This window comes from Vicia villosa, unplaced genomic scaffold, assembly GCF_029867415.1.
Source record: "Vicia villosa cultivar HV-30 ecotype Madison, WI unplaced genomic scaffold, Vvil1.0 ctg.000052F_1_1, whole genome shotgun sequence".
In the NCBI taxonomy this organism is placed as follows: domain Eukaryota; kingdom Viridiplantae; phylum Streptophyta; class Magnoliopsida; order Fabales; family Fabaceae; genus Vicia; species Vicia villosa.
In genome coordinates this window covers 601,512-618,960 of record NW_026704981.1, presented here as the reverse complement: position 1 = coordinate 618,960, position 17,449 = coordinate 601,512, and the positions used below count along the sequence as shown (strand labels likewise).

General features: G+C 36.9%; 1 protein-coding gene across 1 annotated transcript; it reads left to right on the top strand.

The window, feature by feature from the left end:
* Nucleotides 1-5,948: 5,948 nt before the first annotated feature.
* Nucleotides 5,949-15,114, top strand: LOC131623126 (putative nitric oxide synthase). The gene is made up of 13 exons (XM_058894138.1): nucleotides 5,949-6,444; nucleotides 6,541-6,726; nucleotides 7,467-7,553; nucleotides 7,743-7,822; nucleotides 8,079-8,160; nucleotides 8,719-8,739; nucleotides 9,378-9,423; nucleotides 13,008-13,126; nucleotides 13,209-13,322; nucleotides 13,395-13,502; nucleotides 13,609-13,698; nucleotides 14,369-14,478; nucleotides 14,667-15,114. The coding sequence occupies exons 1-13, from the start codon at nucleotides 6,031-6,033 to the stop codon at nucleotides 14,914-14,916; spliced, it is 1,707 nt and encodes a 568-aa protein (XP_058750121.1). The 5' UTR covers nucleotides 5,949-6,030; the 3' UTR covers nucleotides 14,917-15,114.
* Nucleotides 15,115-17,449: the final 2,335 nt, after the last annotated feature.

The following is a 17,449-nucleotide window of genomic DNA, read 5'->3' as shown; positions in this document are numbered from 1 at the left end:
CAAGCACACTCTTTTCTGCATTGGCAAAAAGACTGAGATCAACATCTCTCACATTCTGTTTGAGAATCTGAAGACTTCAATCCTTGAGTCAAGAGAAGAGGAAAGGGCGAAGTACCCTCATCTTCCAAGAACGACTATTCCGTTTGGAAGAATGATTTCAGACATTCTTACTGAAAGCAAAGTGCTGGACTCCATCAGAAAACTCAATGCATCCCATTTGCTTGGAGTAGTTCAAGGTCCCATTTTTAATGGTGTGGATCTGTTCAGATTAGAACTCATTAAAAATGTACCTTCTGTGTGCCAAAGTTTTCCTGACATTCTCTCAAGAAGAGTTGTTGCTGAAGGTTTTGCCTCCCTGTTTCAAGAAGAACTGCATCAGGTTGTCAAGTCTTACCTGGAAGATTGTGTTAGGAAGCAATCAGATATTGATCCTGCTTGGATCCGTGGCAGATTACTTCCGTCCAAGGCTGATCTTCTGAAGAAGGATCAGAAGGAACTAAAGGCTAGGCTAAAAAGAAAAGCCCAAGAAGATGAGGCTGAGAAAGCCAAGAAGTTGAGGGTCACCTATGATCCTGACAAGGTGGACTCTGAAGAACGAAGAGATAAAAGGATCAGAGATTCCTTTCGCAGAACAAGATCTTCTTCTTCTGTACAAATCTCCAGAAAGGTTTTTACTCCACCTCCTTCTGTCCCTAAACCTTCTCCCCAATCACCTCCTTCTGAACCTAAAGTAAACTTCACCTTACCAAATCCTTCTCCATCATCCTTCTCCTCTCCCATTCTAAACCCCACACCTTTAAGTATTCTTCCCCCAACTCCTTCTGATAAATCTTTCTCACCAATTCCCTTTACAAACACTCCATCCTCGTCTCAATCTATCATTTCTGATATTCCATCCTCATCAATCATTCTCTCAGATATCCCTTCTTCCTCATCCACCGTACCTCCACCTTCTATATCCCATCCCTTACCTACCAGAAAATCCAAACCTTACTGTCTTCTCTACCCTGACTACAAATTCACCTTCAATCCGCCTGAACCTGAACCCTATACCTACCTGGAACTTTTCAGACATGAGGTGATTAGCAGTCTAGACCTTCTGAAGGATGCATTCCTAAATGGTCTGGATGATGTTTCTACAAGAAATCTCTGGAGAAGATTTCGCAAGGATTTTCAAGTAGAAGCAATGGGAGTACAGAAAAGACTAGTGGCTGCTGCCCCTGGTTACCCTGGTTACCTTCTGGAGGAAGATAATGGTATATACTACCATCCTCTCAGAAATTGTGTTGCTGCTGAGGAGAAGCCCTTTGTGGATGAATTGGAAGTATTAAGACTGGCTGCTGAAATGGAAGCAAATCCATGCAGGGATATTGTTATCTTTGTTCCTGATTATTCTGTTCTGCTAGGAGACTTCAAGACTCTCTTTGACTTTCTGAGGGAAAACCCTTCTAAGAAAGACCCAAGCTTGGTCATTCCAGAAGTTGTTGACCCACCAGAAGTTGAAGGTCCTTCTGCTCCCAGGAATCTAGCTGCCATTCTTCAGGCACTTGAGAATGGAGACTCGGAAATTCCTGCTGCAGAATATGGAGATGCTTCTATGCAAGAAGCAGATGCTGAAGATCATGTTGCTAAAACTGTTCCTGTTGAGGAAATCCCTGCAAATGATCTATCAATGGAAGCTGCAGATCAACATGCTATTCCTGTGGTTGAAAGCGGTGAAGCTTCTTCTGATGAATCTTCTCGTCTTGCAAGGACTCTGGAAGATATTCAGAAGAGACAGGATGAGCAAAGCTCACTCAATGCTGAGTATAGCGCTTTCATGGTGAGGAAAGAAGGACACAACAATATGGTTCAAGAGATGCTGACCAAGATCTTGTCAAGACTAGGGCCATCTTAGATTGAGTCTGTGTTGTTTCTTTCTTTTCGTTGCATCTGTCTTTGTGCATCTGATCTTTCTTATCTTCATGTACTTCTGTACCTGCTGTTTGAACTTCAATGAAATCATCCTCTTCCTCCGTGTGTTTCGTTTTGTTTGCATCTGAATCTTTTGAAATATTCTTTTTGATGTTATGACAAAAAGGGGGAGAAGATAAATGATAAATGATTTGATTAAATCTATCAGTTGCTGGGTAAAGCGCCCACACATTTACTAACGAGAACTGCAAGTTCTATATGGTTTAAGTGTTTTGCAGGTAAAAAAGAAGTGAAGAGAATCTTCAAAGCAAACACAAGAAGAAAAACCATGGAAACTGAAGCAAGCTGAGTGCTATCAAGCTCCAGAAATCAGAAGCAAGAAAGAAGAATGAATCAGAAGCACTGATAATAGAATTTGATCCACATTTGTCTATTTGATCTGACAAAATTCTATTTGCTCTGTTATATCATTTTAGCCTATATGGCTCTGATACATATCATGTGTTCAAATATACATTTTATGTTCTGACTCGTTCATGCTGACTTTTGTCGTTTAGATTTTGTTCTGTAACATTTCAGGATGTAGAGATGCTCAGATGATGCTCTGGTACATTCAACAATGTTCTGATACAAATCTAGCATGAAGTGATGTTGGTAGAAATTCAAAGCTCTGAAGCTATCCGAGGGAAGCAGAAATCAGAAGCTGCGAATGTTCTAAAGATCCAGAAAACTCAAGTTCTGAAGTTGTCCTAAATGGAAGCAGAAATCAGAAGCTGTGAATGTTCAGAAGATCAAAGAAATTCAAGTTCTGAAGCTGTCCTAGATGGAAGCAGAAGTCAGAAGCTGTGAATGTTCAGAAGATCAAAGAAATTCAAGTTCTGAAGCTGTCCTAGATGGAAGCAGAAATCAGAAGCTGTGAGTGTTCTAGGGATCTAAGGAAATTCTAGTTCTGAAGCTGTCCAATGGAAGCAGAAGTCAGAAGCTATGAATTCTCTAAAGACAGAAGCTTATATGATCGTCTCTACCGAAATAATCAGGGAAGTCTTTTATTAAAGTTCTTCGAGTATTTATTTCAGGGGGAGATTATTTATCTCAGGGGGAGATTGTTAATCTCAGGGGGAGACATATTCATATGCTTATGCTATAGCTGTGTAATTTGTCTTTTGCCGTCTGTTCTTTCTGATCGCAAATTCATATCATTTATATATGTTTTTGTCATCATCAAAAAGGGGGAGATTGTTAGAACAAGATTTGTTCTGATCAATTATCTTAGTTTTGATGATAACAATAATATGAATTTTGCTTAAGATAATATGGTACTCTAATCCAATGCAATTTCCTTTTCAGGAAATATATAAAGAGTACGCATAATTCAGCGCTCAGAAGCTTTGTCTCAAAGGGTTCAGCATGCAACATCAGAACATGGTCTGGCAAGACATCAGAAGATGGTCGAAGCAGAATCAGAACATGGGTCTATGGAAGCATCAGAAGAACAAGAGAACAGAAGCACTGAAGCTCTGATGGTATCACGCTCAGAAGCACTTCAAGGTCAGAAGATCAGAAGATGCTTTGCACCAAGCTGTTTGACTCTGATGATATTCAAACGTTGTATTCACAAACATCAGATCAGAAGGAAGTACAAGTGGCAAGCTACGCTGACTGACAAAAGGAACGTTAAAAGCTATTCTAGGCTACGTCAGTAGACACAGCGTGAACAAGGCTCGAGGTAGTTGACAAAAGCGTATAACATTAAATGCGATGCTGTACGGAACACGCAAAGCATTAAATGCATTCAACGGCCATCTTCTCCAACGCCTATAAATATGAAGTTCTGATGAGAAGCAAGGTTAACAACTCTGCACCAAAACAATTCAAATTAACTTGCTGAAACGCTGTTCAAATTCAAAGCTCAGAATCTTCATCTTCATCAAAGCTCACTACATTGCTGTTGTAATATATTAGTGAGATTAAGCTTAAACGTTAAGAGAAATATCACAGTTTGTGATTATCGCTTTTAAGAAGCAATTGTAATACTCTTAGAATTGATTACATTAAGTTGTAAGGAACTAGAGTGATCGTGTGGATCAGAATACTCTAGGAAGTCTTAGAGGTTATCTAAGCAGGTTGTAACTAGAGTGATCGTGTGGATCAGTAGACTCTAGAAAAGTCTTAGAGGGTATCTAAGCAGTTGTTCCTGGAGTGATCAGTGTGTGATCAGAAGACTCTGGAAGACTTAGTTGCTGACTAAGTGGAAAACCATTGTAATCCGTGCGATTAGTGGATTAAATCCTCAGTTGAGGTAAATCATCTCTGCGGGGGTGGACTGGAGTAGTTTAGTTAACAACGATCCAGGATAAAAATAACTGTGCGATTTATTTTTATCTGTCAAGTTTTTAAAGCTACACTTATTCAAACCCCCCCTTTCTAAGTGTTTTTCTATCCTTCATCTACTACACAAAACAGTATAGTCACAAAGTTTCTTTTCTTTACAAACAACCCTACACCTATTAGCATCATTCTTTGCAAATGCTACCTCCCTACCAATCAAAACATTATGCTCCATAACAGCTTTCTTAAATTGCTTCAAAGATGAGAACTCCATACCTAGCTTGAACTTGAAATCTTTAGTAATTGCATCCTCTTCATTGAACCTGATCACAGGTGGCCTCTCATCACAACTATCATCAGCACCACTATCAAGTTCATCTGTCATGTACTCCTCTTCAATAACATGCTCCTTATCCATCCCACTTGTGATAAATCCAGTCCTGTGTGATTCAGTTTGTGGATGTTTATTCCTAGCAACACCATGCCTATTGATGCCTTCATCAAGTTCTATATCTGAGTCAAACATTCTCTCTTCTTCACTGTCATTGAAGTGAATATCATCAACTGAATTCTCACTGGGTTCATAATCTTCATCACTTTCCTCAGTATCACTTTCGTGCCCCTTTTGTCTTTATATGAGCCTCTCCATGTAACTCAATTCACTTGGATTAGGTTTGGACTCTGTGTAAATTTCAACATCACACTTCTTGTAGATAGCACAAGTTGCCAATGCAGATGCATCTCCATCGTTAGAAAATGGTTGAAGATCCTTCTCAAACGTCCCATTTTCATGCTTCCACCACATTTTCACTTCAGCCTCGTTGAAAGTATTGTCAATCCCTTTAATTAGGTCACGAGCTTCAAAATAAGACCAGTAGTCTGGGTCTTGACCGTCAAAAGCAAAGACGTTCCCACCTTCGTACCTAATACTCTGGTCTTTTACAAAAGACCCCTTCGTAAAAACGACAACTTTGAATTTCTCCATCCTGCAAAGAGGGTAACATAGACATTAACAAAGTGGTCCACTGTTTGCAATAAAGAGGGTATTGTCGGACAAGTGGGTTACAAACATTACAAAAATCAAAAATCATTAAACAATAGAAACTCACCTTTTGGGACCACTGAAGACGAAAACGTTGACGAAAGAGACTTGAAGATGACAACAACGTTTGACTGTAGCGATTTCTCCTTTAATGGGATGAAGAAGATGATATTTAGGGTTTTCAATTAAAATGTCAAAGGCTCTACAGTAATGAATTTAGGGTTTTCAATTTGATGTTATAGTTGGAATGAAGCTTCTCATTTACACGTATGCTGGTGTTAATCCACGTAGGTCAACGAAAAAAAAATCAAAACATAATTAAATGACACCTGTCCTGCCACGTAGGAGTCCATTAACTTCACTTGACGTTGGGGACTATTGTTGTGGATGGAAAATATTAGGAGGATGCAACATTAAAGGAAATGTTTAGAGGGACTAAACTTGATAATTGCAATATTTACAGGGACCAAAAACATATTTAACCCTATTTTTTATTGAACCAAAAATAAATAACCCTGTAAGACAAAAGAGAAAATTTGATTGAACCAAATAAAAAAAAAAGTTAATTTTGAATTTTCCTTAACATCTTATCTTCTTGTATGGTAGATATGTCAAAATGGGTGTTTAGAACCATTTTTCTCCCTTTCTATTTCCTCTTAATAATTATACCAAACATCTGAATTTAAAAATAATTGATCCTTTGCCCGTCCGATTCCCTCAAACCAAACACACCCTTAATAAACCCAATGGTTTTGTGTCATAATAATTTCCCGGCAAGAGATTGCAACTGGGCACTCAAAACCTCAGCAATGGCGCTTAAAACCCTATCCACTTTTCTAACACCTCTTTCTCTCCCAAATCACACTTTTCCTAAAATTCACACCAAACCTCCCCTCATTCTCTGCGAGTTCTCACGTCCTTCCATGCCAGAAGGAACTGGCGCTGCTGCTCCGTCCCCCGGCGAGAAGTTCCTCCAACACCATCACTCATTTGAGTCAAGTAAACTCATTCTCAAGGAGAACAAGAAGAATAAAAAGAAAGAGAAGCCTCTGAAACCTTCCAATTCCAATGCTGTTACTTCTTGCTATGGTTGCGGCGCTCCTTTACAAACTTCCGAAAGCGATGCCCCTGGTTTCGTCGATCCTGAAACCTATGAATTGGTATGTCTATTATCTAATCATCAATTGGTTGTTTCTGAATTACATAATGATGTTGTTAGTATGGTGTGAAATTGCTTGTTTGTTATTGTGTTGCAGAAGAAGAAACATCACCAGCTTAGAACCGTTCTCTGTGGGCGGTGCCGGCTTCTGTCTCATGGCAAAATGATAACTGCCGTTGGAGGACACGGAGGATACTCTGGGGGGAAACAGTTCATTACCGCAGAAGACCTTCGACAAAAGTTGACTCATTTGCGTAATGCCAAAGCTTTAATTGTCAAATTGGTAAACTTACCTGTCTCACATTTTCTTTACGTAAAATTGGTATTTCTGATTAATCCATTTTATAATGTCTATATTGTGACTCGAGTAGCCAGTATGGCGGTGTTATATTGCTATAGCGTAACAAATTTGAACAAACAATTTTTGTTCTGCGATAAGCTATTTGGTACAAAGTGTTGCCAAATAGGCTATAGCGGGAATTTTTACAACCCGCTATTTTCTGCTATCCACGGTTGACACTGATCCATAACCTTCTTATCCATAAATCATGTCTACAATTTATTAAGGCACTTGTGATCTTAACGAAAAACAGTGGCATATGTCTTTTCCTTATCCATACAAAATATTTCTTTCCCATATAACCATGTCATAAATATTACATATGTTTTTCTCAACCAATGGTAGTATAGTATTAGTATGTCACAAAAAACATTATCAATAAATGTTATCAATCCTTTTCAAAAGAAGTCTTGACTCTGTAGTTTCCTGCTATGCATTTATTATTCTCTAGTTATCATTCTGATTTACCTATGGTTATCATCCAAGAAAGCAACAAGAGCATGCTCTCATTTTTTTCGGTGGAAAAGTCTGTCAACCAAGAGTCTGAAAATTTCAAATTATCATAGAATATTTTGTAGATTCTGCAATACTTAAACTACATTTTGTTTATTTCTAATTAGCGATAATAAAATACTGAAAGGAAAAAAGCTTCTTTGTCTAATTGTCGAGACAACCACTTCTAGGTTGATGTTGTTGACTTCAATGGCAGTTTTTTGTCCCGAGTGCGAGATCTTGCTGGTGCTAATCCAATAATAATGGTGGTGACTAAGGTAATTACATGCGTGCAACTTATTGTTAATTTTAATAGGACTTTTTTGGCAAATTTATGATAAGATTTTAAATATACAACTATATGGTTATCACATTTGATTGAATGTTCTCTTTGTAGGTTGATCTCCTTCCAAGAGATACTGATTTTTATTATGGTTATCACATTTGATAGAATGTTCTCTTTGTAGGTTGATCTCCTTCCAAGAGATACTGATTTTAATTGTATTGGGGATTGGGTTGTAGAGGCTATCACAAGAAAGAAACTAAAGTATGTATCTTATTTGTATTAATTCTTGCCTTTGAAATTACTAATTTGTGACGTATTATCACACTGTTCAGTTATCTGTTATTAGAAGTTAAGATTGAGAACGTGAATTTTGCATACATTTGGCGTTTGCTGTTAAACTGTTAATAATGCTTGCGGTTAGATGAATCCATTTCTTCAATTTATTTTTTGTGGAACTTGATAACCACAGCTGATGACTTTAGCATATCAAATTTTCAATTGCTGATATTCATTGCAGTGTTCTCAGTGTCCATCTCACCAGTTCAAAATCATTGGTAGGAATAACTGGAGTGATATCAGAAATCCAGAAAGAGAAGAAGGTTTGCATTCCTTTTAACTTCAGTTCTTAATTTTTGAAGTCATCAAGAGATTTTTTGGTAAATTTGAATATACACTGCCATTTAGTATTGCATTTAAGATGACAAAACTGTTTGACAGTTACTGCCACATATGTTGATTCTGTACATAGAACTTTGTACGTAACGTTGATAATAATTTGGCATGTTTTTTGCATTGCTGTTAAATGAACTTGGCACATGTCATGGTCTGTTATATACTAGTAGCTTTTAGAGATAATCGGTGTAGGAAACTTAATTGGATGTTCTCTTCTCTAATTTGTTTTTCCTCTTGTCAAAAGCATCGTTGGAAACCGTAGAACTAAAATAGTGATGGTACATAGTGATACTTCCCCCTCCCCCCCAAATGTCATGTATCTGCATTATGCATGGTATGTACATAGGAAGATATTGAGAAAATGTCGAGATGATTTAGGGCTGAGGTGTCTTAACTCGAACTTCAAAATAAACTATGAATTTCGTATGTTTTTGATATTTTCCTATTTTTCTCTACTGAAATTCTATTTTTTCCCCTTTGTGTAGGGAAGAGATGTTTACATTCTGGTAAGTCTCTGAACTGAATTTTCATATGCTTAAAGTAGGTTATGATTGAAGAGGAGCTAATATTCTTTGATGTTTTTACTAAGTTGTTCTAGAATATGTTATATATTTCTTGGCTTACCACAAATGATAGAAGAACCAAATCAACCAATATATTAAATTGTACTCATTTCATGTATTTTATTTCCTGCTGTAAATGTGCTAGTCTAGCTCACTTGCTGGAGATTCATTTGTGGCCTTTCGTATCGCAACTCATTTGTAATATTAATCTCAAAATTTGGGTTGGGCCTAACTCATCACTACAAAACTGGCTTGTAAGGTGAGGATTGCCCCAACTTATAAACACAACATATGCCATATCTCTAAGCAATGCGGTACTAAATCCACCCCTTCAAAGCCAACACAATGAAGGTGTTAGGGGCTGCAATGAGGCAAGCCAAAGTGCCGCAATTAAGGTGGCTAGGGGCAGACCGTAATTAAGCCGGAAAGTCCAACAATTAATATTAGAATTTCTTCTGTGTAGTATGTATAGAACCCTTTGTATTTAAAGCTTCAGCTTTACCAGTTGAGCCAAGAGCTGAATTTACATATACCTTTATTTTATAGGGATCAGCTAATTGACATATACCTTTATTTTATAGGGTTCGGCTAATGTTGGGAAATCTGCTTTCATCAATGCCTTATTAAGTAAGTTATATATACATGCTTTCTAAACACTAGGATTAGGCTTATGGACTTTTTATGATTGAAAAGTTGTGAAACTTATGCATTATAACTTATATCTACATGCTTTGTATTTATAGTTACAGAAGGGATCAATTAATAATTAATTACGTAGGATCAAATTAAATCCTTAATTTGTGCAACGCTATTGCCAATTCCTAGTTATTATTATTTACAAAATAAAATCCTGTTAAATATGCTTTTTCTAACACTACCCCTCAAGCTAGAAGAGCGTATATGTCAAATGAGCCAAACATGTTGCAAATGTGGACTTAATGAACGTGTCAGCTAGCTAATGACCAAAATTTACACGACCATTTGTGATTTCACCCAAAAGCACTTTCTCCCTCACAAAGTTAGTAAACCGACGAGTTGGTTAGATGGTTGTTATGAGTTATTTTAGTTATTCATAGAAAGTCTTTAAATATCCCTCAATTAGTAGAGGGGAAAGATAGCTTTTGAATAATTGGATTTTATGTCTGGTTAATGCAGTGCTAAAGTAGAGTGCTCCTTTTTAGAACTTATGTATCTTCTCTTTCAATCTCACGACAAAAATAAGTAATCCTTCATTTGTTTGTAACCGTATTTATTTTAATCTGTTTTACACCATTATTCTTGGAATTATCTCTTGCTCAAAATAAGGATCCTAACTGGAGCCTTCATATTAGAGTGAACCAAAGCAAAAGGTGACAACACTTTTATTGGTTTGTTGACTATAAATATGATGAGTATGCTTTCCTACTTGATACACCTGACATTCAAAAAACGATGTTTTGGAAAACCTAGGAACCATATGCCACATCTAGAGTGACCCAAGTGTTCACGTGCAAAGGTTCAAGAGGAAGCAGAGCATAGGCTATTGATGGTGAAAGTTTATTTAACCCTCCATGCTCATATATTGTAGCAATCGTCTACTGTGTATGCTGTTTCCTGGACACAAACAATTATTATTGAAGAGAACTGAGTAATCAATGCTGCCAGTGTTTGCTAACAGATATTAAATTAAAAGGAAGACTAGAAACATAAACCACAACATCTAAGGAAAGATTGGGAAGGGGGTGCTTGACCATGATCACGGCCTTGAACTTGATTTTAGAATCATTCGTTAAGGTGACAAAGGGAAAAGAATTAGAGTAGATAGGCAAGAGAAAAAATATTTGTTACCAATCATGTGGTCGGAAGCACCATAGGCAAGTACCCAGGGTCCAAAGACGACTGAGAAACAAAAGCAACAAGATTACCAGACTTAGAGACTTAGAAACAACGACAAAAAGTAGACAAATGGGCTGCTTTGAATTGGAGGATTCAATTGTAATTAATGACATATATAATAACTTCCTCGGTGATTGTAGTTAGTGACGAGAGCAACATTGTAAGCTTAGATTGTTGTCTCGCCTTGGTACGACCTATGAGTGGACGGACACAACTGTTGTTCACTAACCTTGTCATAGGATGGTATTGTGGGTCCCAACAAAATTTGTTTATATACTGAATCAAGTTCGGATGGTAGACTGCCAAGAGCCAGAGCTATGAAGAATTTGCTGCGTTGTGTTGAGATTCTGCATCACTACTAGTAAATTACTAGAGGGTTTGAAAATCTACAATTAAATTATCAAAGTTACAAAGATAAGTCAGCGCATCCATATTTTCCAGCTTCAGAGACATAAGGTTAATGTATTAAATATAGCGGCACGAGTGCCGCGAGTAGACTTTCTTGGCTTTCTCCCAAGCCTCAACAAGTACAGTAGTAAATTGCGGCACTTGACTTGCCTTCATTGCAGCCTCCAACGCCTTCATTGTGTTGGATTTGAAGGGGTGGATTTATTCCCACGTTTCTTAGAGATATGGCTTGTGTAGTGTTTATAAAGCTTGGGCAGCCTTCACCTTACAAGCCGGTTTTGTAGGGATGAGTTAGGCCCAAACCAAATTCTAAGACTCCTTAACCCAAACCCCTTGTTTCCTTTATGTTGGCTTAAAAACTGACATGACTCATTATCTTTTTTAACACTAAGCCCAAAATTGAATTCTTTTCCTCCTTTCTTTTGTTTCAAGTTTCTTCCTGCACCGTTTTGAGGAATTTATACCCTTTGCAATTCCGTCTTGACGTCCCTTGCTGATTTCATCGCCCAAACATGGTGCGAGGATTTAAGGTCCTCACCTTCAATTTGATCTTTGGCCGGAGTCCTCCGACGAAGATACCTATATCAATATCTTCAGGCAAATGACTCACCTGAGAAGACATGTATCCAGACTTTGTGATATACTCATCTACACTTTCGATTTGCATCAAATCTTTCAATTCTTCAAATGGAATCACTTTGCCTTCCCGCGTACCTTTCAATCAGAGATTGTTTCAGTTTCAACCATATCAAGTCATCTTCTGTTTCACGTAGAAGATTTGAACAAGTAGATCGTCCCACCGTCCATGCTTAGCTTTGTTAATTTCACCTCCACCTTCTTTGGGGAATCTTGCACCTCGAAATATGCCTCAGAGCGCGTAATCCACCTTATTGGATTTTCTCCGTCAAACAACGACACCCTCTTCACTCCCATCTTGAATTCTGAGACAGGTTCATTAATGGAAGATGAACGCGGTCTCTCTTCAGTGAGACAATTCATAACTTTTGCAAATTCAGCCAGCGTAGTGTGATAAAACTCTTCCAAAGTTGGGTGCATTGAATCTTCCATCGTCATCATTCTCATCTCCAACACATCTACACGGTCAGTCATCTTTGGGGCATTCGCAATATTGATTCACCGTCTCTCCTCTCTGTATCCGGCAGGTCAGGCCAATGATAGGAACCATAATTTACAGGTAACAAGGTGCATGATTAATAGCAAATGTTTGAGTTTAAAGCTCTAACAATGGTGGAAATGCGGGAAGAAAATGATAAATCAGAGTTACTAGAACTCCTAACCAGATAATTTCTTCTCATATCTGTTTACTAGCAACTTTTCTGAATGAATTACACATCACCCTTCCCTCTTTTATTACAGAAAATTCCCTAAAATTTAGGGAATATGTCAACTTACTATTATCCCCACAGCTTCTACAACCTTCTAGAATCCGTGCTTGTATGATTTGGGCCCAATCTCCAATTATTGGGTCATCACACATATTGGACCTTAGTGTTCTATCAGTCTTGTATTGGATTTTTTGCCATGGTAGTCATTGTTTGCAATATTCTTGAATGCTCTGCTTTTCATTGATGTTGAACAATAAGCAAGCTATGATTTTGATGCGGCGGCCAGCAGGTTTTTTTAAAGCCAGCAGGTTAAACACCTTTACTGTGCAATAAAACAGCAGCGTACACTTGCATTATATATCTGACATTTAGCAGATATATATGTTTTATTTGTTTCATTTGGCATTCTGCTTCCACATCAATCTGTGTATAGCTTGAATGTAATTCTGTTTATATATAGACAATGATGGATGTCTTTAATTTTTCATTAAATTTCTAAATTATTCTTCATATGGCTTATAAGACAATTTCAGGTATTCATGTTCATTTTCCTCCTTTTGACCTTTTAATATTTGATGCTAGAGACAATGGCTATAAACGATCCAGTGGCTGCATCTGCACAAAGATACAAACCAGTACAGTCTGCTGTTCCTGGAACTACCTTAGGGCCAATTCCAATTAATGCTTTCCTTGGAGGAGGGGTATGTCTTTCTGATTTATATAGGCCAAAGAGCTGTCCAATCCTTTGTTTTTATTTAAATTGTTTTTCCCTATCAAATGCAGAAACTGTATGACACTCCAGGAGTTCATCTCCACCATAGGCAAACTGCAGTTGTTCATTCCGAAGATCTATCCTCCCTTGCTCCTAAAAGCCGACTGAGGGGCCTATCTTTCCCGGTATGTTTCAAAAACTGTTACGTCATTATACAATCATAAGTAAATTTAACTTATCCTCATTGCTATGGTTAGAGTTCTCAAGTGTTTTCGGACAGTACAAAGGAAGGTGCTCCAACAGCAAATGGCTTGAATGGATTTTCAATATTTTGGGGAGGTCTTGTTAGAATTGATATCTTGAAGGTTTTAATTATATCTTTTCATTTTCAGTTTATAATTCATGTCACAGACCATTTATTTATAATTCATTTCATCCTTCCCTTGAAGTTACCAGTTTTAACTATTTCAGGCTTTACCAGAAACATGTTTAACATTTTACGGGCCCAAGCGGATACCAATTCATATGGTGCCCACAGAGAAAGCAGATGAATTTTATCAGGTATGGTGAATCAATATTTTTTTAGAAACAATAAGATACTTGGTGTTATCGCTCAAATTTGTCATAAATTACTATAGTTTGCTTAATGTTTGGTTTGGTTGCAACTAAGTTCATGTTTCTAGATTATTATTAGAAAAAAATAAAATAAAGGTGCTTCAGTTTTTTCACAGAAAAAAATATGAAGAATGCCAATTTATGATGGAATCTTTTTGGCACCAGTTGATATTTTTGCTTTTGGTTGCTAGAACATTATTCAATAAAAAAAGTTGGAAGAACTGCAGTTGTTTCTTGTTTTGTTGCTATTAGGTTGATCAGAATTGAAGAAGCTATTTCACGTTAATAATATAGCCTGGGTTCCACATACGTGGACGGTATAACTACATCTAGACTTCTAGTTGCATGTAATCAAATTGCATTAGAAACTACAAATTCTCTTTTTTGGTTCCTTTTTGCCTTGCAAAACTAAAACTATCTCGTCTTTTTGGCCTATTTAGGTCTGTTATTCATATCGCTTTCTACCTAGGAGCAACATGCACAAGATAGTCATTCTATGGGTCTATTAATTTTGTCCATTTTCCACTCTAAACAAAAGTGGGCATTTGTAACACCTGCAAGTTTAAGGATATTTATTTCCTCAAATCTGAATGACGGGTTCACTTTATTGTTTCAGAAAGAACTCGGAGTTCTGCTAACCCCACCAAGTAGTAGAGAGAAGGCTGAGAACTGGAGAGGGCTTGACTCAGAACGTAAATTGCAAATAAAATTTGAAGATGCTGAAAGGTAATAATTCCAAGTTAGTTTCTTCTATCAACTTTTGGATGTAAAAGGTTTTAATGTAGCGTTAGAATTGGATACCTTGTTCTACTGGTTCTAGAGCTCATTGTTAAGTCATATCTGCCAAATATGCCAATATTTATGATTAATATTAATAGACAAATATGAAATTTCTTGTTTTTCTTTTTGTGCAGGCCAGCCTGTGATATTGCTATATCAGGTCTAGGATGGCTTACTGTTGAGCCGGTTAGTCGGTCACACAAATTCAAACAACAAAAACCAATGGAGATTGCGGGCGAATTGCTTATAGCCATACACCTCCCCAAACCTGTTGAGATTTTTGTAAGGCCACCAATACCAGTAGGCAAGGCTGGGGCAGAGTGGTACCAGTATAGGGAATTAACAGATGAAGAGCAGGAAATTAGACCAAAATGGTACTTTTGAATTCTGTGTATTTTTTCTTTTTCCTTTACTTATTTTTTGGGATAGGGGTACATGGAAAGCCATTTCTATAATTTGAAATTTCAACCTTTACCCAAATCTTCAGCAACCAATGTTTACATGTATCATTAATTGTTAATGTGACTAATACTAATTAGTGTGACTAATACAACTATTGCAAAGGAAGGAAATTTACAGAAATCATGTCTCTCGATAATTTAGAATGTGGAACGATAAGATTATTCTTAAATTTTCTTGTGTAAGTTTCACTCTTGCTACTGAGGATGGAAACTATCATTATTACTCGTCCAGCTTGAGCTAAGATGTTGGATGGTTCGTAACCTTTTCTTTTCTAGACAAAACCCAATAAAATAGCTTCTTTACCTGTTAAACTGAACGGTTCATACTTAAAATTGCATTGGCAAATGATGAATATTTTTAATTTATCGGACGCTTACAGTCGTGCATAATATGTTTAAAAGCTAACATGTGTTCTAAGGGCACGGGCACGTGTTAATAAACACACTAATAGAAAGTTTTTCTTGAAACAAATTAATTAAAACATTAATAATAAATTTTTAATAAAAATATTACATAATTTCTAATAAAAAAATTCTACATTTAGCATTACCCTTTGTTTAATAGCTGCCCAAATAGTTTTTCCTTAAATGCAGTGAACAATGACGTGCATAATATGTTTTGTTCTAGAGCCATTTGCAAACTTGATCTATGATTATGACTGCAAGTGCACAGTCTATCGCGTAGTTTTAAAAGATATCGAACCCACAGGGACTAAGAATCGACTTAATGTAGTTAATTGCTACTACGTAAATCTAAGGCTAATATCTGATTGATTATGGATCAGACGGGAATTAAAAAGAAATATTATTGAATTAAATCTAGGATAATAATATCGGTATGCAACGGTCGGACTTCGGGGATCTAGTAAGCCATCGATGCGGATCGTAATTTAAAATCACTTTTCTGTAGAAATCATTAGTTTAAAAACCCTCCTCTCACACTCTCGTGTTTATTGATTATGATTTCACTATTAAACCTAAGTGAGCGCTCTCGCTGTATCAATTAAAGTTCAAAGTGATTTTTGAAAACCAATGAAAACTAATTACCCTTAAAGCGCTCTCGCTGTATTTAAGGTTAATGCCTAATTTCTAAGGTCCAGTTAAAATCTCAAACTCTCGTTTTTATTGATCCTAACTTCTATTGTTTTTAAATCTCGTTACAAAATAGTTTAATTAAGCGTTTAGAAATATCAGCCAGACAAATGAATTTGATTAATAAACTACATCGAAGTCTTACTCGATTCCCTCGGTTATGTGACCTTACATACCGATAAAAATAAATTAGCCGGACATTGTTTTAATAAACGGAACAGGATAGACATAGCAGGTAAAAATTAAGCCGGACATAATTCTATTAACTAACATAAACAGAAAATAATAATTTAAAGCAATTAAATGAACCTGAATTTAATATGGTAAACTGAAATTGAAATCTTGCTGTACCAAATCTTGAATCCGGGACGAAAATAAATGACGAAAACAAAATCTACTCTTAAAACTAATACGAATTCTGAAGCTTGAAAAAGGAAACTGAATTGCAATAGTATTTCCGGTGTGGAAATCTATTGCAGAAAATGGTTTGGAAAATAAGAACAGAATTGGAAATTGCAGAAGAAATAAACTTGACGGCAGTAGGGTAAAAGTACGTAACTCTTTCAATAATTCTTGAAGGGTTTATATAGTGCTCTCAATTCTTGGATTTCTAACTTGTCTTGTAGCAGTAGCAAGTCTTTCGGCAGAGAAAATGGAGGAGAGAAAGTAGCGTAACGTCTCTTCTGGGCTTGAGTGTGTGACTTACGTCATACACATATATTAAGGGGGTGCCGAACAACAAGGAGGGGGTTGCGCCGACCGGCAGGTGCCTCAGGGTGCCTTCCGTCTGGTGCATCCACTTCCTGTGCGTGCTGGGCTTGTGTGTGTTTGGGCCTGGTTCTTTTTGTTATTTGCACCTCCTTATTTAGTTGTCCTTTTAAGCAATTTCTCTTCCATTTTAAGTCCTTTTTCCGACTATTTCTTCTGCGAGCTCCGATTAAATAAATTCCTGAAAACAAATAGAAATACCGGCATAATACAAAATAAAATAATAAAATCGAAATAAAAATAGAATAATAATGCATGTAAATTAAGCTAAATATACGATACGTTTTCGTGTTATCAAACTCCCCCACACTTGAACTTTGCTTGCCCTCAAGCAAACGATCAAGAAAAAGATTTTACACATGAAGCTGTAATAGCTAAATATACGATACTTCGTTAGAGACACGGAAGCTCATATGAACACTAAAGATACAGTAGCGACACTAGACAACTCCAGCTTATGCAGACCAATTCAAATCATGCTATTACAGCTCATCTAGACCCTTTCGCTAGATTTTGCTTGTTTTCATTCGAGCGCAATCACATTAAGCCCTTTATCTTCACACGCACATAGTAGAGTAACCGGTTAGTGACTCTGA